General features: G+C 42.2%; 1 protein-coding gene across 1 annotated transcript in view; it reads right to left on the bottom strand.

Moving 5' to 3' along the window:
• Nucleotides 1–472: 472 nt before the first annotated feature.
• The window catches only part of mms22l (MMS22-like, DNA repair protein), a 57,894-nt gene continuing 37,642 nt past the window's right edge, over nt 473–20,724 (bottom strand). The window contains exons 13-25 of the mRNA XM_056286739.1: nt 20,366–20,582; nt 18,579–18,868; nt 9,415–9,593; nt 8,835–8,985; nt 8,444–8,583; nt 7,902–8,044; nt 5,132–5,288; nt 4,490–4,635; nt 3,965–4,176; nt 3,297–3,463; nt 1,775–1,871; nt 1,410–1,577; nt 473–1,171 (exon numbers count right to left, since the gene is read on the bottom strand). Coding sequence (XP_056142714.1) covers nt 1,096–1,171; nt 1,410–1,577; nt 1,775–1,871; nt 3,297–3,463; nt 3,965–4,176; nt 4,490–4,635; nt 5,132–5,288; nt 7,902–8,044; nt 8,444–8,583; nt 8,835–8,985; nt 9,415–9,593; nt 18,579–18,868; nt 20,366–20,582 — 2,143 coding nt within the window. The 3' untranslated portion in view covers nt 473–1,095. The remainder of the gene's footprint in view (nt 1,172–1,409; nt 1,578–1,774; nt 1,872–3,296; nt 3,464–3,964; nt 4,177–4,489; nt 4,636–5,131; nt 5,289–7,901; nt 8,045–8,443; nt 8,584–8,834; nt 8,986–9,414; nt 9,594–18,578; nt 18,869–20,365; nt 20,583–20,724) is intronic.

Here is a 20,724-nt window from a genome sequence, read left to right as displayed (position 1 = left end):
GTCCTCAAAACAGATGCACAGATGTTCAATAAGGGACTTGCAATGGCAGAAAACGGGATTTAGTGATTGCAGTAGACAGAAGTGAGACTTGCTGTGATTGGGTGAAATGTCGAGCACGATTCAAAGAGATTGCTGCAACTTGGGGAGGCAAAAGAGAAATGGGGGGGGGCAAACAAAAACAGCTGCTTTCTGTGACTCAGTTGTTTTTTCATATTGAGCTCTTTGGGGCTTGCCTGTCACAGTCATTGAATCAGATTCAGAATACAAAGTGGAGACAGATCTCACAACTCAAAAGGGAGAAAGATAAGATTAACTCCCTCACGGTATTCACGCAGATACCCTCTACAAAGGTCTATGCTTGGATACCACATTCTTTCGCTATGTAATTGAAAGACGACAGTAAGAACCACATATGAGAAACCTGTGAGCATCGATTTTCACAACTTATTTAATGTTACTGACCACAATCACATTACATCTGTACAAATCCAAAATGGTACTGTCTCTACATCATATACAGTACATTCATCCTATAATATTGGGCTTAAATTATGTATGTAGAGGACAAAGTTAAAGCTCATTTAATAGGACTGCAGCATTATACACATACGTATGAACTTCCATCCATCCATCCATCATCCATCATCCAAACCGCTTATCCTACTCAGGGTCATGGGGATGCTGGAGCCTATCCCAGCAGTCATTGGGCGGCAGGTGGGGAGACACCCTGGACAGGCCGCCAGTCCATCACGTATGAACTTACCAAAGATCAATGTATGCATGCTTTGACTTGTCAGGTCACTTTAGTGCTTATTTAGCTGGATATTCCATTGTTGCCTTTGTTAGATCTAATGAAACATGCTGAACTCTCCATTCAAATGATAAGCTCTACATGGCAACCAGTACTGCATTTTGTAATGCCAGGTTGCCAATATGATAATGTCCTTGCCTGATGCTCATCCGATATCAGTATTTTATTTCGCTACCAGATAAGCAGCAAAATAAGTGATGACAGTGGTATGTTTGGTAGACAAGTGATAGCAGTGGTATGTTTTTAAAACCAAGACCTTTGGTCATGTCAGCTTTTCCCTGGTACTAGTCCTTCTCCAGACTGATTATCTCTGCCTGTCCTCTCTCCCCAAGAAGGCCCAGTAACTTCCTGTATGCGTTCCTATGAGAGAGAGAGAGAGACAGAGAGAGAGAGAACTACTGTAGACACAATTATACAATTTATCAAAACAGCATATAGCCATAGAGCATGCAATGTATGGTTCAAGAAGTTAAAGATGGTTATAGTGGAGATAGCTGGAAATGGTTTGTATTATAAGTCGATGTTGAGTAACAATCTGGACAAGATGAAATCAACAAATTCCATCCAGCATGTACACAGGCTTGTGCATCCTACTTACCTCAAGGCAGCATTCTTGCCCAGTCCTCTCTTATGTTCAGAGCTCCTCAGACTGAGAGACAGATTAGGTATAAGTGCCTGCACCACAAAGGGGTCTAGAACTGCCACAGTCTCCAGGACACCGTATACCAGCCGGTCATACAATCCTTCATTCTCCTCCACAAATAACCTAGGAGCATGGGAAACATGCGGACACATATAAACAACATAAGTCTTTTATTTGATAGAGATAAACGGACTTTGATATACACTGCCTTGGGTATGACTGATAAATATGTAACATATCTTTAATAAATACAGCATAGTTATGACATGATTATTCCTATGGTTATTTCAAGCACAGCTAGTAGATGTATCGTCAATTACTGTAGGACAGCTATCATCTGGTCACATGGTCCATCTGTAGCTGCAGCAGCACATCTCTCCACCACCAGCTGTAGGGTATCTGTGCTGGTTTTCCTCACTGTAAAGAAAACAAACACCACTTTTTAGGCACTGCACCCCAAGATTGCACCCATTTCACTGATTATGTGAAAACGTGGTGGTTCCTGTGTTATTTGTAAAAAAAGTGCAGACTGATGAAAATTGCAATCTTGGGGACAGGTTTGTGTCCACCAGCTTGCTGATAAGTACTTTGATTACAGTGTTTACTGCTCTGAAGTTAAAGCAATACGAAAAAACTGTGACGCTGTTTGATTTCTTTTGAATGTCTTCCAAAAAGGTAACAGGTAAACAATTTAAACCCCCTACAATATGCTAACTGTTAAAATGGCAGAAAAAAATGTTGCAATCAAGATGTTCCTGGAGCGGCTGGTTTGTGGTATCATCACATTGACATCTAACAAGGGATAGTACCAACTCATCACTCAATATGCAAGTCAACTCCACAGCTGGAAATAGAATACATTGGGTCATTACTACAATAAAAGCTGGTATCGGTGTATTTATGTGTGCTATGTGATTAATTGTGACAGATTTACAAATTGCTAATTACACAAGCATATTGAAACTACACTGACGTATTGACAATAACAGTAACAAATTGAAAAATACAGAAACATCTTGAGAATAGCGGTAACACATTGAAAATACACTTGCATACTACATTAACGCTGGGGAGACCCTGTAGACACTCAGTTTAACATACGTAAACCGAATGTAGGTTTGGCTGCATCACCAAGGACTTCATTAGGCAGAGTTTACTTATAATCTAAGAGTAGATGCATTCTAACTGTACTGAGCAGTTTAGTTTTATGTTTTTCGTAATGAATTTAAGATTTGTTCTTTTACCTACACGGAATCGTCATCCTTTAGGTCACCGTACTGAAATGTGTTGCGCAATTCTCAAAAACAGATTATTTGCCGACACTACCACTGTGAGGACAGAGCTATAAATTTCATGTTTGAGAACATGAATGACATTGTAAATTTATTTGAAGAATCAATGCAACGTGGGGATGGAGGATAAAGAGACTGATAGTGTAACTTAAAAGAGAGGATGAGGAATGGGATGAAGCCTTTAAAGGTTTGACAGGAATAAGGGAGAAATGGGACAAGAAACAGCTGATTGCTTATTGTGAAATCGTAAACTCTTGAAGCAAGACCACTTCCATTGGTAATTTGCCGTTTTAATGCACTAAACCACCTAAACGGAAAGGTCAGAATCAACCTTCTATTGTAATTTAAACCCAGAACGGTGGTGCAATTTTAGTAGATCTAATCCCATTTAAAAGTTTGGTATGAACCTAGATTAAACAGGCTCAAAAAGCTCTGCAAAGTGATTAACGATAGCGACCTTGCTTACAAGGGTTTTAGACTTTATCCTTGTTGATGTAACCAGCACTTCCAAGAACTGTGAAAAACTAAAAGTTGATGTTGTCGGTCTCACCCTGAGGCTCGTTGACCAGCATCAGACATCGGAGAAGAGAGGGGAGGGGCAGAGTGAGCAGGGCGGGGTCAGAGTCATTGTTCCGCCTCAGGAGCTCCAACAAGAACATTAAAATGGAGGCCAGGCGAGGAGGAGGGGCGTGTCCTTTGAATTGGAGGAAGCTCTCACTGTAAAAGCAGATAAGTGTTTACAGCAAGTTTTATGAGCAGCTTTAATTTCAATCTAATAAAAGTTAAACTGTTACACTTACTCTAAAGGCAATATTTTCAATATTAGGCATATAATCAATTAAAGTTAGCATGTATATCTCCACAGTCAATCACTGATATTGGATGTGTGAACCAGTGTTGAGATTTTGATTTGCTTCCATTTGCTTCAGTTATTCTGAAAATCAAATTTGTCTAAATTAAAAACTGATCAACCGAAAAAATAGAGGACTTTAAGTCCCTTCAAACGTAAAATGCAGTCGCAACTACATTTCGACTTTTGGGAGGTAAAAAACATCATGCAATATGAGAATTCTGCTATAAGGCATTTCCAAGTATTGAATTGGGGCATTACAAAATGCTGAAATAATGAGAATAGGGGGAGAAACATAAATATTCATCAAAAATAAAATACATAAACACGAAAGACAGACAAATGAGAACCCTATGCTAGAGACCTACCAAAGCACTTGCAGAACGGTCTTCCTTAGCGCTGCCCCCCGAGGACTGGTGCTGGGCTCGCAGGCACTCAGAAGCACAGGATGGTTGGCTATGACAGCAGTGGAAGGTGTAGCGGGAAGGAAGTGGTCGAGGTATCTGCTGATGACAGAACGGAGCTGCTTCTTCAGGTGGACCCCCTGGGACTGAGACACACTGGAAGCCACTGACAGACCCTGGAGGTGGAGAGGATCGAGTTAAGAGTACCAGAAGGGTAAGTCCCTGATAAATAACTGACAGATGAGGGATAAATCGGTTTAAAATGAGGCCTTGAGTTCAGTTGCACATTACATAAAGCTCAGTGCATCAAACCTGCTCTATGGCTCTACCATTGGGATAAAGTAAATGTTTGTGTGTGTGTCTGTGAATCTGTTGTGATCCAAAATATAAAAGGAGGCTGAATTAACCGGTTTGTATATCTAAATTTGAAAGGGTAATTCACCGGAATATCTCACATACATTGTCATACAAACATGCGTTAGTTCTGACCTGAAGATATAGCGGCAAGCTGTCCTTAAGTGCTTTGTCCTGCTGCGTGATGTTGTGGGAGAGCAGCAGCCTATCTATGATACTGAACAGTAGGTGCTGGGCTTTCGAGGTGGCCAGCAGGGGGCCCCAGTGCTTCACAATGCAGCCTACATCGCAGCACAAAAAGCAAGACAACCACAGGGTCAGCTATGTTAATAGGATTCCATTCACCCCTCTGGAACACGTAGTAAAAACAATGATAGAAACACCATGATGGTCTCTTATTGATGACCGCCAACAGCACTTTCTGTGACTAGAAAACAAATGATGCACACATATTTTTGATAGCACCATTTTTTTTTTACAGTCTGTAGATCAAGAAGACCTTGACCACATTTATGCTGAAATCTTTTGCGATCTTGATTCCAATATTTCCAAAGGAAGTGAATGGGGGTGGCAAGACCCAGTGGTTGCTACTAGTCCCTTAGCACTGCAAGCAGCGGGATTATATACCCTATTTGAAATTCAAACTGTGATTATTGCAGTATATGAGTGCTCGTTTGACACCAGTTTGTTTCTTAGGTTGAATACAGAGTTGACCTGTGATTCAGGCTAAATTTTTCCTACATATACAGGCTTTATGTGCACGGACACTGTACCTACCAACAGCCCAGTAGCCAAACTGTATGCCTTCTTGACTCTTATTGAGCAGGTAGGGTTTTATGTGTCTCAGGACGTCTCCTATGTAATCCAGAGCTCTCATCACCATGGCTGACCGCTCAGGCAACACCTGCAGTTCACTGTACGCGCAGCCCACAGCCTGGAGAACAAGCCAGTCAGGGAAGGAAAGGGGGAAATGAGAGGAAGCAGGGGATTGTGGGGTGGGTAAGGAGGAGGAGGAGGAGTTCACACGTGGCATCAAAAGAGAAAACAAAGACGGTGAAATGAGAGAAAGGAAAAAGCAAGAAAGGGAGAAAGAAAGAAAAGATGAGGAAGTTGGCAGGAATGAGAAAGTAAATGGAGAGGTTGAGAGACCGCAGATAAATACATTTATCTGAGAGAATCTGCATGTAAATGCAGGTTGGTTTTTCAGTATTTTGAAGTACAAAACAAGATGATGTGAATGGGAATTCCCAGTCAATGACATGCACAGTATTGACATAGTAAATGCTTGCAGTACACACTTATTTCAAGACCTGGAAAAAAATTGACTAATGTATGCTGAGTATCTTACATGATCACTTTTAAAAACAGGATATCCTAGGAAATGGGGATACATATTATTGGCGTCATGCAAAAACAGTTCAACATTCTTTTCTGAAGTGGTTACACAAATTTTTGTCCTTCAAAGCACATCTGCATCCAATTGATTTTTCATTCATAGAAAAATGAACTGTAAAATGTTAAATATGCCCAGCCATTATAGGTTTAAACAACTATAATACTTTTGAATAACAGCAGCCATGGTGCAGATGTTGCTTCATCTTTTTCTGACAAAGCTGCTGTTCACCTCACCTGAACCAGCATGTAAAAGTGGCTTGCTAAAAAGCCACATCTTTTTCTAGAAGCTTAAATACATAATTTCCACCTCTCTTAATGCTTCCATTTATATATTTACAAGCAACTGAAATACCAGCAGTTAATTTTGCAATGATGACACACAATGTCATACTGGACAATATGTAAAATATCACAATAATCATGGAATTTCACACGATATCTATATATTGTGATATCTGCTAACGTATGCCAAAATACCATGTTTAAGAATCCAACTGAAGTTCATCATATTGAACTGTTTGGCCATGTAAAGTACAATAACAAACCAAATAGTTTTCAAATAATGCTCCCTCAAATATCAGATCTCAGTTTGTAAGAAATTTATAACAGATTCTTATCATTCATTTAGACAACAAAAATGTATCACAATATGAGAATATCCATATAGTACCACTGAACAACGAAACAATAATATTGACTTATTGCCCAGCCCTAACACAGCGTAGGTAGGGGAACAGCGGTGCAGCAGAGTTGGAAGGGGCACTTGAGAAATAGTGACATTAGATTATACTTGGCTGTAATGTTAGCAAATTTTTTATTTTTTTTGCTATTGCCATTTCAAAGCCCACCAGAATCACTCTTAACATATAGACAAATGCATAACTGTAGCACAATTAAAAAAAAAAAGTCCCATAGTACCGCTGGATGGATGTAATGCGACACACCACCTGAAGCTCAATCTGGACAAGACAGAGCTGGTGTTCCTCCCGGGGCAAGGTTGCCTGCACCGAGACCTGCCCATCACCATTGACAACACCGTGGTGACGCCAACTCGGACTACGAGGAATCTGGGTGTGATTCTGGACGACCAACTGTCGTTTGCTGCAAACGTTGCATCGGTTGCTTGCTCCTGTGGATTTCTCCTCTATAAAATCAGGAGGATTCGCCCATTCCTCACTGACGAGACAGCACAGGTGCTCATCCAGGCTCTGGTCATCTCCCAGCTGGACTACAGCAACTCCCTCCTTGCTGGCGCCCCGGCATCGGCCATCAGACCTTTGGAGCTTGTTCAGAAAGCTGCAGCTCGTCTGGTGTTCAACCGCCCTAAGTTCTCCCACACAACTCCCCTTCTCATGTCCCTACACTGGCTCCCAGTAGCTGCTCGCATCCAGTTTAAGACTCCGGTGCTAGCCTACAGGGCAGTGAAAGGAACAGCTCCTTCTTATCTCCAGGTCATGGTCAAGCCCTACACCCCTGCCCAACCACTTTGCTCTGCTGCCTCGGTACGCCTGGTTGCCTCGTCGCTCAGAGGCCCTTGCTGCCGATCGACCCGGTCACGGCTCTTTTCTGTCCTGGCCCTGCAGTGGTGGAATGAACTCCCCCCACTGATGTCAGGACAGTGGAGTTGCTGCCCATCTTTCGGCGCAGGTTGAAAACTCACCTCTTCAAGAACTACTACCTTGTTACTTGCTCATAGCACTTATTGTATTCACTCATAAAAAAAAAACTTTCTCGCGCTTTTACTTTAGCACTGGTTTTGCTCTTAGATGCTTGTTTAGAGAGAAGATGCACTTATGACCTCTGATGACTAGTAGTTCTCCTGATTTCCTACGTTAAATGCACTTATTGTAAGTCGCTTTGGATAAAAGCGTCGGCTAAATAACTGTAATGTAATGTAGTCAGCACCAATCTTTACAGACTATGATGATTTCCATTGAAAAATAAAATGTGTGTGTGGATCCAGATTTGGGCATCAAAATGTCACTCCACTTTAGAGGACTTTGTCTCCCATATGTAGACTGTTTCCTGACCCAGTGGCCCCAACAACAACACATAATATTGTTGTTGGGAACACAATGAGATGACACTGGATATTGCTGATAGTTGCTACAACATAGGATGACACATAATATCACCTTTAAGTTCCTGTTACCTTGATGAAAATCTCTAGGGCATGGTTTGGCTCTAGCCTGGTAGCTGTATTCTGGAGGCCTGCACTCTGCAGGAGACAATCCACCTCAGGAAGCCTTAGCACCAACCTGGTCAGCTCACACAGCTGCTCCCCCACAGCCCGGCCTGAGAATCAATACCAACAGAAACTTTATGTGGAGGGAAATAGAAATGTACCTTTTTTAGGTAAATTAATAACAGTAACAAATCAAAAATTGATTTTCCTAGTGTGTGTTACAAAATACAGACTGTTAAACTCACACCAGTGTCAGAATCATGTTTCATCAAGCCTTGTGTTTAGTGTGTGACAACATTTTAAAAACTACATGGTAAAATAAAACAGGGCACGGGACGCTTTGATTCTCCACATGGCAGGATAAAAAATATGCCTTCATGGAATGGCCACAATACAAAATTTATCTGAGTGCTGGGATGAAAAGCTTTTGTTGCCCTTGTTTTATATTTGCTGGCCATTTAAAATCATTTTATGTGTATGAGGGAGATGTAGATAGAGCAGTATATCACCTGTTCTGTTATCAGAGCCATCTGGGTTCTTGTGAAGGTGTTGTTGCAGAACACAGCGGAACCAGGCCCTTACAGACAGGACTTGAGCAGAGCCTGACACAGCATTTGCAGAGACACTACTCACTGTTGACATCATCTCACTGGAAGGCAGAGGAAAATGTGGAAATAGTTGCTAGAAAACATGAAAACTCACAACACCTTATTCTTCAAAGCTCAAGCAATGCAGTGTGCAAGGTTTGTGTTTCTAACTAAAAAGTGGAATAAAAAGGGCATTTTCACAGCACAGAGGTCATTCAAAGGTATCTGAAAAGCTAATGTGTTGATCATTTGATCTATTACTGGTTGCGACATTATCAATAGCCACATCCATATAGAGTCCTTAGAGGTCTACCTGTTCTGGAGAAGGTGGGAGAGGTAGCGAGTCACCAAAAGTGGGTGGACCATGTCATCCCAGCCAAAGCATTGCATGATGGAGTGGACTGGGTTGGGCTGTAGGTCCTGTGGGGTGGATGTTGGCAGATCAAAGGCCAACAGAGTGAAACCTGAACAACAGGAAATCAGCACATCATAACCTGAATTAGTTGTGATAGGGACATTGAAGTCTCAATGGTAATATTCAAAATGGCTTACATTTTTGGTTAATCAGGCATTTTACCTTCTGTTCCTCTTGTCTTTCAATTCTTTCCCTGCTTTCCAGTTAACTAACATACATTAACCCAGCTATTATGCCCAGCAAGCCCTTTTTGAACCACCTATCTGTGTCTTAGACTCACATCCCTTCTACCTGCCTCATCCTCTTTCTTCGTTGACCTACAGATAATTCCACATATTTCCTTTAGCTCCCCAACCCAGTTGAAATCTCTCTTTTCTGCCTTTCCCCGCTCTACTGTTCATACTCTCTCCCCATTGCCAGCCAGTCCCTGGTCTTCCTTCCTTTCCACTGGCACTTCCTGCAACAGTGTGTCATTAACCTGCAGCAGCATCAGCAAGCAGTGGAGGGGGGGTCTGGGAGAGGCGCAGGCTACGGAGGAAAGGGAAGAAGTGGGCCCAAAGTTTTGCCGCTACCGCTAGGTGGCGCTCCTTTACTGTACCGCTGGTGGGAGTCCAGGCCAAGGAAGAGGCAGACTGGACACAGCGCTGATGGACTAGTCTGGAAGACGAAGACACACACAGACACACACACACACACACACACAGACACACACGTGCACGCACACACACACAGCAGATAAACAAATTTGTCCAACATAAACTCCAACTATTATATCACCCTCTCCTCTAAACCATTTCTTCATACCCTCTACCTTCAACCTGTAGTTTCCTAAATCCTTTCCCCTTCTCCCTTTCATGCCTTCTCCTTGTGTTTTTCCTTCTCTTCTCTCCTGGGGGATTAGTGAGTGCGATGGTGCAGTACAGTGTAGAGCTGAACTGGGTGGAGGTGCAGGTGGAACAGGGAAGAGAAAAGGAGAGGATAGGATATGATAGGCAGAGAGTGGAGGCTAATGCTGATCCCCTGTACATAGACTATATACTTTGGCTCCCGTGGCTCATCCTGGGCCCGGCCCGAGCCGCGGCGGCAGCCCCACAGTGGCTGGCATTAGCCCAGATAAGCAGCTGAAGGAGCTGTAATCTCATTTAGAGTGGAGATGATCCTCCTGTCCCCCTCGCTCGCCCGCACGAGAGAGGGGGAGCAGAGCGCTAGGGAGAGAAGGAGGGAGAAAGAGGTAAGGGAGGGAAGAAAGAGCAGGGAAGAGCACTAGAAGCCCCTATCCCTCAGTTCCTGGGACTCCACACAGCCCGTCTGCTCGTCTTTTTTGCTCACACACACACACACACACACACACACACACACACACACACACACACACACACACACACACACACACACACACACAACCTCAGCAGTGCCTTCCCTTCCAGCAAGGTTGCAGCTAATCCGGAGAGAGCTGAGACAATCGATTAGAGTCTGAATTCATTAGCCTCGTTACTACTGCGGAATGGGCCTTTCACACCCATCAACCCTCATTGTACAAGACATCGTCAGAGACCTCACTTAATCCCCCTCACTGCAGCTTCTTACAACATCTACATGTACACACCCAAACACACATAGCATTAGGGACCCCAGTTAACCCCTCCCCCAGCTGCAGCGAACACACACACACACACACACACACACACACACACACACACACACACACACACACACACACACACAACCAGAGCATCCAAACGTTAGACAGAAAAAAATAACACATGTGCACTAACGTACAACTTGAACCTATTTCCTTTCTCCATACGAAAACACAGCCTTACCCAAACCGTCAGTCACTGTCAAAATATATAAACCTAAGTGGGAGTGCACCAATTCTTTTCAAGCAGAGTGAAAAATAAATGATTCTGGATATATACAGATAAAAGTAAAATACCACTAGTAGAGGCCGGCCATTAATAATAGTCAACGGTCCAATGGCCAGCCTAATAACATTAATATGAGTAATAATACTCACTGTTACTATCATCATTACCATTCATCCATTCATTATCCAAACCGCTTATCCCAACTGGAGTTGTGGGGATGCTGGAGCCTATCCCAGCAGTCATTGGGTGGCAGGCGGGGAGACACCCTGTACAGGCCGGCAGTCCATCACAGAGGCTACACACACACACACACACACACACATTCACACCTAGAGACAATTTAGTATGGCCGATTCACCTGACCTACATGTCTTTGGACTATGGGAGGAAACCGGAGCACCTGGAGAAAACCCACGCTAACACGGGAAGAACATGCAAACTCCACACAGAGGACGACCCCCAAGGCTGGACTACCTCGGGGCTTGAACCCAGGACCTTCTTGCTGTGAGGCGACCACGCCAACCACTATTATCATTACCATCATTACTATTATCATCATCATCATTCTAATACGCCTTTTTCTAATAGATTTAGTACATATACCACACTTGTTAAATTATTCTAATACAACACCTTTTTCAAAAAGTCAGTATCTAATTATCACATTAGGACATATAACAATTTTTTAAATTATTACTAAAAATATGAAAACTTATTACTACTATAATCATCACAATTCTAATACACCTTTTTCAAAAGTCAAAATCTATTATTCACAGTACATATACCACCACAGTTTTTAAAATCTTTTGGGATTCATTTATAATTACCAAGACCAATCTGTACCTTTAATGTAGCACCAGGTAACTATTTGGAGTTTGGCATCATCTTTTATTGTCAACAGTCACAAAGATAACCTTGTGTTTTTGTTTGTTTGTTTGTTCATAGCATAACAAGACATAAACATTTATTTACAAGCCGTGGCTCAAAAAACAGCATGGAAGAAGAAAAGCGATGCTCACAGACAAGGTCAAGTTAAATTACTATGCTTACACGTGTGTCGCAAAGCAATATTTCCAAAGTTTTGTGCACAGTGGCAGAAAAAATGCATAGTAAAAACAAGGACTCTAGGGAACTAATCTGAACGGTGATGTGTCATTTTCCCATAGCATCACACCATGCGACCATTCAACTAATTATGTAAAAAAAAAAGTTATCTGTTACCACTTTAAGCACACAATTTTCCAAGAATCTAAGCTAAAATTCTAAACAAATAATAAGGTATCCTACAATGATCATGACCGACCTGTGAATGATTCCAGAGACCAGTGCTTCCCACTGTAGCTCGTTCTTTACTCAAGCCAAGGAGAAAGGGATCAATTATTTCTCAAAATCAGAGCTAGTACGGCGTGCCAATGCTTACACACCCTATCATCCAGAGACGCAAGATCTCAAGACAACCTCATCACCCACAGCAGAGGATCATGGAAAGGAATAGAACAGAGCAATTATGCCTCTGACTGGCTGCCTACCTTGGCACGATGGCCATCAGAGTGAATGTTGGGAGCGTCATCCTGCTCAGCCGCTGGTAGAATAATTCTCTTAATGTGTGCACATTCTACATGGCTCTTAATAGACATAATAATGCTCTGGCTAAATTTGCCAAGCTACATAATTACCCTTTAATTGTGTCAGAGAAACGGCATTAATCACAGGGAGAAAGTGAGTAATGCTAGGAAGAATAATTATGTTTAATTCGGTGGGACAAATTGGGAAGAGAGAGAGAAAGAGAGAGCAATAGTATTTTTTCTTTTATTTGGTAAAATGGGTCAGTGTGGTCCAGGCCTTTACAGAGGGCTTTTGAGAGTTCCCCTTTCCTCTCTCTGTCCCTGGCCATTAATGTGCAAATGTTTGCCCTCCAACCCCAAGGTCTAGGATGGGGAGTTTGGGAATTGGCAACGCAAACGAGCCAGTGTGTTGTAGGAGCAATACCCTGATATATGAGAAGAGCACACTTAGGCCATATTTCCACCAAAATTAGTGTGTATGTGCAGCTTTTTTACACGTGGGATTACCTGCTAAAAATAGGCGATTGACTCCTTTCCCATTGCCAGTAAATGAGTATGCCTGTTTTTTTCCCTTTTCTGGTGCGTCATGTTCGACATCACCAACACGCCGGAAAAGGGGTGAAAATTAGTCTGTCTATGGAGGTGTCATGTTTCCATCACTGCCGATCGGAGGTGGAGCTGAAATACCCATGACTACTGCAGAGTTGTCCTGGGACTGAATGCCGATTGTAACCTTTCCCACTAAAGATAAAAGCCAGATGTTAGTGGGTGTTTGTGGGCTTTGTTGTCCAGTGGGAATGGGGCTGTAAGTTAGTGTCTCACCTTTGAAGTATGTGTGTTGGTAGGTATGACTATTATACACAGCCAATGAAAGTAATCACACACCTCAATGAATCACTGCAAGGACTCATTAATGCCAAGCTTTACAACAGCGCTATTCTGGTGTGTAATGTGTACACCAACTGCCTTTTAACTTACCATATAACTTTACTTGCTTAGGTTATCACAAAGTATTGCAAGCATCCAGCCACCTAAGGCAAAATATTCGTAAGGGGTCTGAAAATAGTGTACCTTAAATTGTCCCTAGGTGTGAATGTGTGTGTTGGCCCTGTGATGGCCTGGCGGACTGTCCAGGGTGTCTCCCCGCCCGCCGCCCAATGACTGCTGGGATAGGTCGGATGGATGGATGGAATTAGAAATTAAAACAAATCAAAATAAATAAATAAAATTAATGCTTCAGAAAAAAAAGTTCCAACATCTGCCACAAATGCTGATGAGCAATGGGCAGCCTTTTTCGGCTAACATGACACTTGACCACAGAATCAATTCACCATCATCCTCCTTTAAATGTGGACTGGCTTCAATCAAGTAAAAAGTAACATTGCAGTTATGTTATGCATCAAATACGAAGGTGGGATTATTTAGCCTGGTAGGAAAGCATCAATTTTTCATAGATTAATAACTATTAGTGGGGCTGGGCCAGTGCAAAATACAGCATTACTGAGGATTGTAATAGAAAGCCTACAAGGCTACCCAGCTGTTGATCATAGGATTTAACTCAAAATATTTTAAAGTGAATGATGACAGTCACGTTCTGGATGCATTTGAAGAGGATCCTATCCCTGTCACCTCTGTTATTCCCAATACTTTGTCACATAAAGAGAAACCTGTTTCAACTATAGCTCTCTGACCTTCACCTGGGGTCACTCATGTAACACACACCCCTGTCCTGCAGCTGAACCCATCCTAAGGCACAACAGGCTACACAGTCACTCCACACACCTACAACCCTTCTGCGATCCCCATGGTGACAAAAAGATCCATGAGGGTCCTTTGGGCCTGTAATTCTACTCAAGGCTCTGCCAGCAGTGAGAGAGGGTGACCTGGGGGCCACCTGGCCTCCCTAGATGGACCGGGGGGCTAAACACAACACAGTGGGCTGTACAAAGACACATTTCTGCTGAGAAAACAGCACAATCCGGCTATTATCAGTGTCAGTCGTGATTGAGCTGGGTGTTGGGGTGGGATTGGGAAAAGCAGAAGGGATCACTCTTCCCTGCTGTATCCATCAGATTTTATAAAAGCTTAGCAAAGCCTTTTTCAGAAAACTCTTGTCTGTGTGTTTGTGAATGTGTTGTTCATCCACAGCCCTTTCACACCAAAACCCTGGTAATTCCTTGGGTTTCAAATCTTAATTTGTTGATAAATCCCTCTTTTCAAATACCTGCTTTTTAAGTTATGTCAGTTCCCTTCCTGTCCTCTGATCACCTCTATATTGTCTTCCATGTTTATTTTCAGGCTGAAATAATGGCAGGTGGGTTAGATTATTCCAATGAGTTACTGTTTTTCATATATTGCCAATATTTGCCTAACATTCAGCTGTTTGTTGCCATTGTTATTACATTAGTTACGCCACACTGCAGCCAAACAGGGAGGGAAGTCTGACCAGTAGAATGCAAAGCTATCATATTTGCATAAGTCAATCCAGGACTCAAATGATATTAGTGCAATGTGTCAAACACAACATGTTGATCATGTAAATGCTGGGAATCTGTGGAATGCTTACACAATTCCAGCAAAATACTGTGCCACTGCCTATGTACAGTTGAGCTGTACTCAGGATACTAGGATTTTGAGTCATGGGTCCTTTGTTACCAAAGGCTTTCCCACTAAAAACACAGGAATTTAGTTTGGTGTGAAAGGGGTGTGTGAGAGTGAGTCAAGAATGGGAACATTTGTTATTAAAAAGAATGAGTGAAAGACAGAGAGAGTTTGGTAGCAGGTGAATATACACCGATCAGTCAAAACATTAAAACCACCCGCCTAATATTGTGTAGATCCCCCTTGTGCTGTCCAACAGCTCTGACTCGTTGAGGCATGGACTCCACAAGACCTCTGAAGGTGTCCTCTGGTATCTGGCACCAAGACATTAGCAGCAGATCCTTAAGTCCTGTAAGTTGTGAGGTGAGGCCTCCATGGATCTGACTTGTTTTTCCAGAACATCACACGGATGCTCCATCGGATTGATATCTGGGGAACTTGCAAGGCAACACCTTGAACTCTTTGTCATGTTTCTCAAACCATTCCTGAACAATTTTTACAGTGTGGCAGGGCACATTATCCTGCTGAAAGAGGCCACTGCCATCAGGGAATACCATTGCCTTGAAGGGGTGTGCCTGGTCTGCAACAATGTTTAGGAAGGTGGTACATGTCAAAGTAACATCCACATGAATGCCAGGACCCAAAGTTTCCAAAACACAAATTGCCAGGAACTTCACACTACCAGTACCGGCTTGCCTTCTTCCCATAGTGCATCATTGTGCCATTTCTTCCCCAGGTAAACCACGCACACGCACCCGGCCGTTCACGTGATGTGAAACAAAACTTAGATTCATCAGACCAGATCACCTTCTTTCATTGCTCCATGGTCCAGCTCTGATACTCACGTTCCCATTGTAGGTGCTTTTGGTGGTGGACAGGGGTTATCATGGACATTTTGACCGGTGTTCTGCTACGCAGCCCCATACACAGCAAGCTGTGATACACTGTGTGTCCTGACACCTGTCTATCATTACTAGCATTAACTTTTTTCAGCAATTTCAGCTACAGTAGCTCTTCTGTGGGATCGGACCAGATGGGCTAGCCTTCTCTCCCCACGCACGTCAATGAGCCTTGGGTGCCCATGACCCTGTCGCCAGTTCACCGGTTGTCCTTCCTTGGACCATTTTTGGTAGGTACTGACCACTGCATAACAGTAACACCCCACAAGACCTGCCGTTTTGGAGATGCACTGACCCAGTCGTCTAGCCATCACAATTTGGCCATTGTCAAAATTGCTCAGATCCTTAACGCTTGCAAAAAACTTTTAATACATAGCAGTACAAGCTTGTTTCGTGCGTCAAGCTCTCATCAGCTGCTAATGTGATTCAACAAAGAAAACACACAGTATAAGTTGCCCTGCGTCACGCTCCTAATTTCGGTGGACAGCCACCAATCAGAGGAGAAAACATTTGAACTATTACAACCAATGGGGTAGGTAGTTACGATGCTCAGCAACCAATGGTGGGGTAGAAAACATTACAAACATGGGGTAAGGGACTGGGGCTTGTTTTGAAAAAGCATTTAGATGACCAGGGCACTGCGGAAATGGCATACATTAAGACTATTACAAGGAAACTTCAAAGGGAGTAATCTATGTATATCATCTGTATAGTGGGTAGGCCTGCACGATATATCGTTTATGCATTGTCATCACGATGTGCGCATGTGCAATAGTCACATCGCAGGGCCTGTGATATTTTTCCTACTAGTGTAGCCTAAGGTACTCAAACTCATGTCATACTGCAACAGTTTTGCTCTGTCGACTTTCTTTTAGCAACAAACTCTCAACACCCCTTACTCTGTTATTTTTTATTTCTTCTACTTCTTCATCGCTCAACTCAGGCCCGTCTACACACGTTGACGTTACCTAGCAACGTTAGTGCTACACGTGCGCATAAATGAAGAAGACGAATCCATGTGTGTTCGGGAGCAATGAAAAATGGCAGAGCCAGAGAAAGAGTTAGTTGTTAAAAGAAAGTCAGTGCCTGATGTGTGGCAATACTTTGGCTTCCGAAAATCTGATGTGGATCAAAAAGAGGTACTGTGTCGACAGTGCGTTGCAGTTGTAGCCACGACTCATGGTAACACTACCAATTTATTTGATCATTTAAAACGCCATCACCCAACGATTTAAAATGAATGGAAAGTCAAGTCTGGATATCAACCAAAGCAACCTACGCTTTTGGAAGCATTTGCCAGTGTTACACCATACGAGAAAACATCCAAACGGCAGATCGAAATCACCAAAGCCATAACCTTTCACCTCGCCAAGGATATGATGCCACTCAACACAGTTACCAAAGACGGGTTTCAGAAGATGGTCTGCACACTCGACAAGCGCTACGTTATACCATCGCGGACCTATTTTTCCCAAATCGCAATCCCAGGGCTGTACGACAAATGCAAGGCAGAAGTAGACCGAGAGCTGGCACAAGTGGAATACTATACAGCGACAACAGACCTGTGGTCAAGCCGGACAACAGAGCCCTACATCAGTCTAACAGTCCACTTTATCACTGAAGACTTTAAGCTGAAAACTAGCTGTCTGCAAACCGCGTTTTTCCCAGAGGATCACACAACTGAAAACATCGCAACAGGGTTAAGAGAAGCGCTGGCTGCTTGGGGGCTAGAAGAAACCCGACTAGTCTGCATCACAACAGACAACACGTCAAACATGATCAGGGCGGCCACTCTGAACGACTGGTTCAGGTTGCAATGCTTTGGCCACAGACTCCACCTCCTATAGCAAAAAGAATGAATGTGCATTATTGTGCATGCACTTTTTTACTACCCATGCCTTGTTTAATATAACGCAATATATCGTGCAACATATCGCAAAAGATTACATCGCCGCAATGCATGTTTTTGTCAATATCGTGCAGGCCTAATAGTGAGGTGGTGTTGGGGCACAGTAGCAAGGGCAGGCAGTCAAAATATAAAACTGTGTTTTCTTTGCTGAATCACATTAGCAGCTGATGAGTGCGCGACGCATGAAACAAGCTTGTATTGCTATGTATTAAAAGTTTTTTTCCCTACATCTATATATATATACACACACACACACTGATATATACTAACACACACACACACACACACACACATATATAGTATATACATCAACATGGATACAGGAAAAAAGATTTTAATACATTGCAGTACAGGCCTGTTTCGTGCGTTTCTTGCAGTACAGGCCTGTACTGCAATGTATGACAGTACGAAGCAGGCCTGTACTGCAATGTATTAAAATCTTTTTTCCTGTATCCGTGTTGATATTCCGCTCCTCATTTGTCGAGCACTCACAACACTATAGACGGTTTCGGAAAAAAATTGCTATATATATATATATATACATATATATATATATATATATATATATATATAGCGTTTTTTTTCTTGGAAATCGTCAATGATGTTGATAAAAGTGTTCGACAAATGAGAAACAGAATATTAAGAATATTAATTAATTATATATATATATATATGTATGTATGTATAAAGAATTTACTAGACTCACTGGATTATATACACACACACACACTATATATATATATATATATATATATATATATATATATATATGAGATATATGCTGGCTTTAACCTTACCTGAGCTGGGCAAGTACAATCTGCAGGAAGCCCAATGTGGAATTTAGCTCTGATTGACGGCAGGCAGGCAGCAACCAATCAAATCCCTCACTGAGTAGCTTTTCCTCTGACAGATCAAGACTGGTGCTTGTCTCAAATACTTCAGCCACGCCCTCCAGGTATGAACTCAGGGGTCCCCAGAGTGCTAGTTTACGAGAGGCCTCCGTGGTCTTTTTGTAGAATTCCTTGGCCGTCTCGTTGAAAGAACAAGCCAGCCAGCTAGCCTGTGCCCCGACATCTAGACCTCTTTCCTAGGGGAAAAAAAAGTTATGATGAGGTGATGGTAAAATTCTTAAATAATGATGTTGGTGAAATTTAACAGACTGCTACAGTCCTGCCATGCATTGTGTAAATTAAGCAGCATTAATAAAGCCAAACTGCAATCCACATAATGCATTGCTAACAGTGTTGGGCAAAATGAACAAATTATGCATTTTTAAACACCTGGTTTTAGAGTTCGACGTGTATCAATTCTCAAGTGGTACATACTGAATATACTGACTCAAACCTATCTACTGTCAGATACTAAAAGGAACATAGCGAATGAACAAACTAATCACATTCTACTGCTGCATACAATGAAACTACAAAACTCAAAAGCCTGAGCATATCAGACATTACAAGACATGTCTTGTAATCTTGTACATTAAAGACCCATAGACATGTGGTTAAATCATGCATACGCTGAATTTTAACTTGGATAACTAAACTCGCATTAAAAATACATCAAACAGCAGTGCCTTTAATGACATTAATTCAGGAAACGGCATATTTTTTGGAAAACGCCAATTAGGCTACTGCCTTTCTATATCAGACTTTAGCTTTCAAATTTAATAGTTGCATAGGCGGTTAAATTTGGTCAGCAAAAATATATTATAAATGTTACCATTTCTGATTAACACTATGAAAAAAAAAGAAAAGAAAAAAGTTTAAAGAAGTCGTTCAGTACAGCCAAGAGTTATGGTTAATTATGGCATTATAAAATGCTCAGTGGTAATCATGTCCCATAATATAATGTCTTGAATTATAAATGACTTATAATATTATAAGACATTATAAAACAATGTTTTGATAGCATAATTTCAGAGTATTATTGCACTGTATTTAGGTAAGCTATCAACGAACAACTATTAGCTACTAACAGGGGAAGATGCAGAAGACAGGAAGAGATGGAAACGGGTGATCCACTGTGGCGACCCCTAACGGTAGCAGCCAACAGTAGGAGTAGATCAATGAACAACTATTGTATCAATGTAACACTGATTGAGCACGTTAAGAGTCCTCTTCTGGACTGTTAACTGCAATTCATGAGTCAGATGGGTTGAGGACTCATATATTGGATGTACCAGAAACTCAACAGAACAATAATCCCGAAACATTGTATTTGTTTCAATGTCCTGACTCGGAACTACAGATTCAACAAAAACAATCCAATTATCAAACAATTATTGCTAACAGACATCTACAGATTGAATAAGGAGACCAACAGCCCCACTATCACCTCCCCCAAAAAATACAGCATTTAAAACTTGACATTTTAGGAGGGGAAAAAGGTGCCTAAACTAAAACGGCTGATATCTAGTGAAATGCAATCTCCATATAATATATGGTATGCATAATATAAATAATTAAAGTATTCTGCCCGAAAGTAGATAATATCTTGATATATTCTGCTTATTTTTTATAAAAATGATTTTTAGGGCCCCTTAACAATTGGTACTTTGCAAAAAATCTCTGAAAAAGCCTACTTGGAAGAGCAATAGCAATGCTAGCTGCCCCCTCCAGACCAGGGTGCGGTGTCCAGGGAGGCAGTTTGGAGGGAGCAGGCCCAGCAGCTCACAGGCCCTGCTGGACACATCCTCCACATCCACCTGTCTGGCCACCACCATGAACAGAAGCACAAAGTTCATAAGGCCCATCTCTGACAGCTCCTGCATCTTCTTTGTGGAGAACTTGGAGTATATCCTAGTAGGAGCAGGGAAGGACAGAGAGGCAGAGAGAGAGACAGACAGACAAAAATAAAGATGAGATGGATGAAGAGGGAGGAAAAGAGGGGGGCAGAACAGAACAGGAAGAAGTAGTGAGGGAAGAGAAGACAAAGAAAAGT

The sequence above is a fragment of the Lampris incognitus genome, chromosome 9, assembly GCF_029633865.1.
Source record: "Lampris incognitus isolate fLamInc1 chromosome 9, fLamInc1.hap2, whole genome shotgun sequence".
Classification (NCBI taxonomy): Eukaryota; Metazoa; Chordata; class Actinopteri; order Lampriformes; family Lampridae; genus Lampris; species Lampris incognitus.
This window is presented reverse-complemented; position numbering and strand designations above follow the sequence as displayed.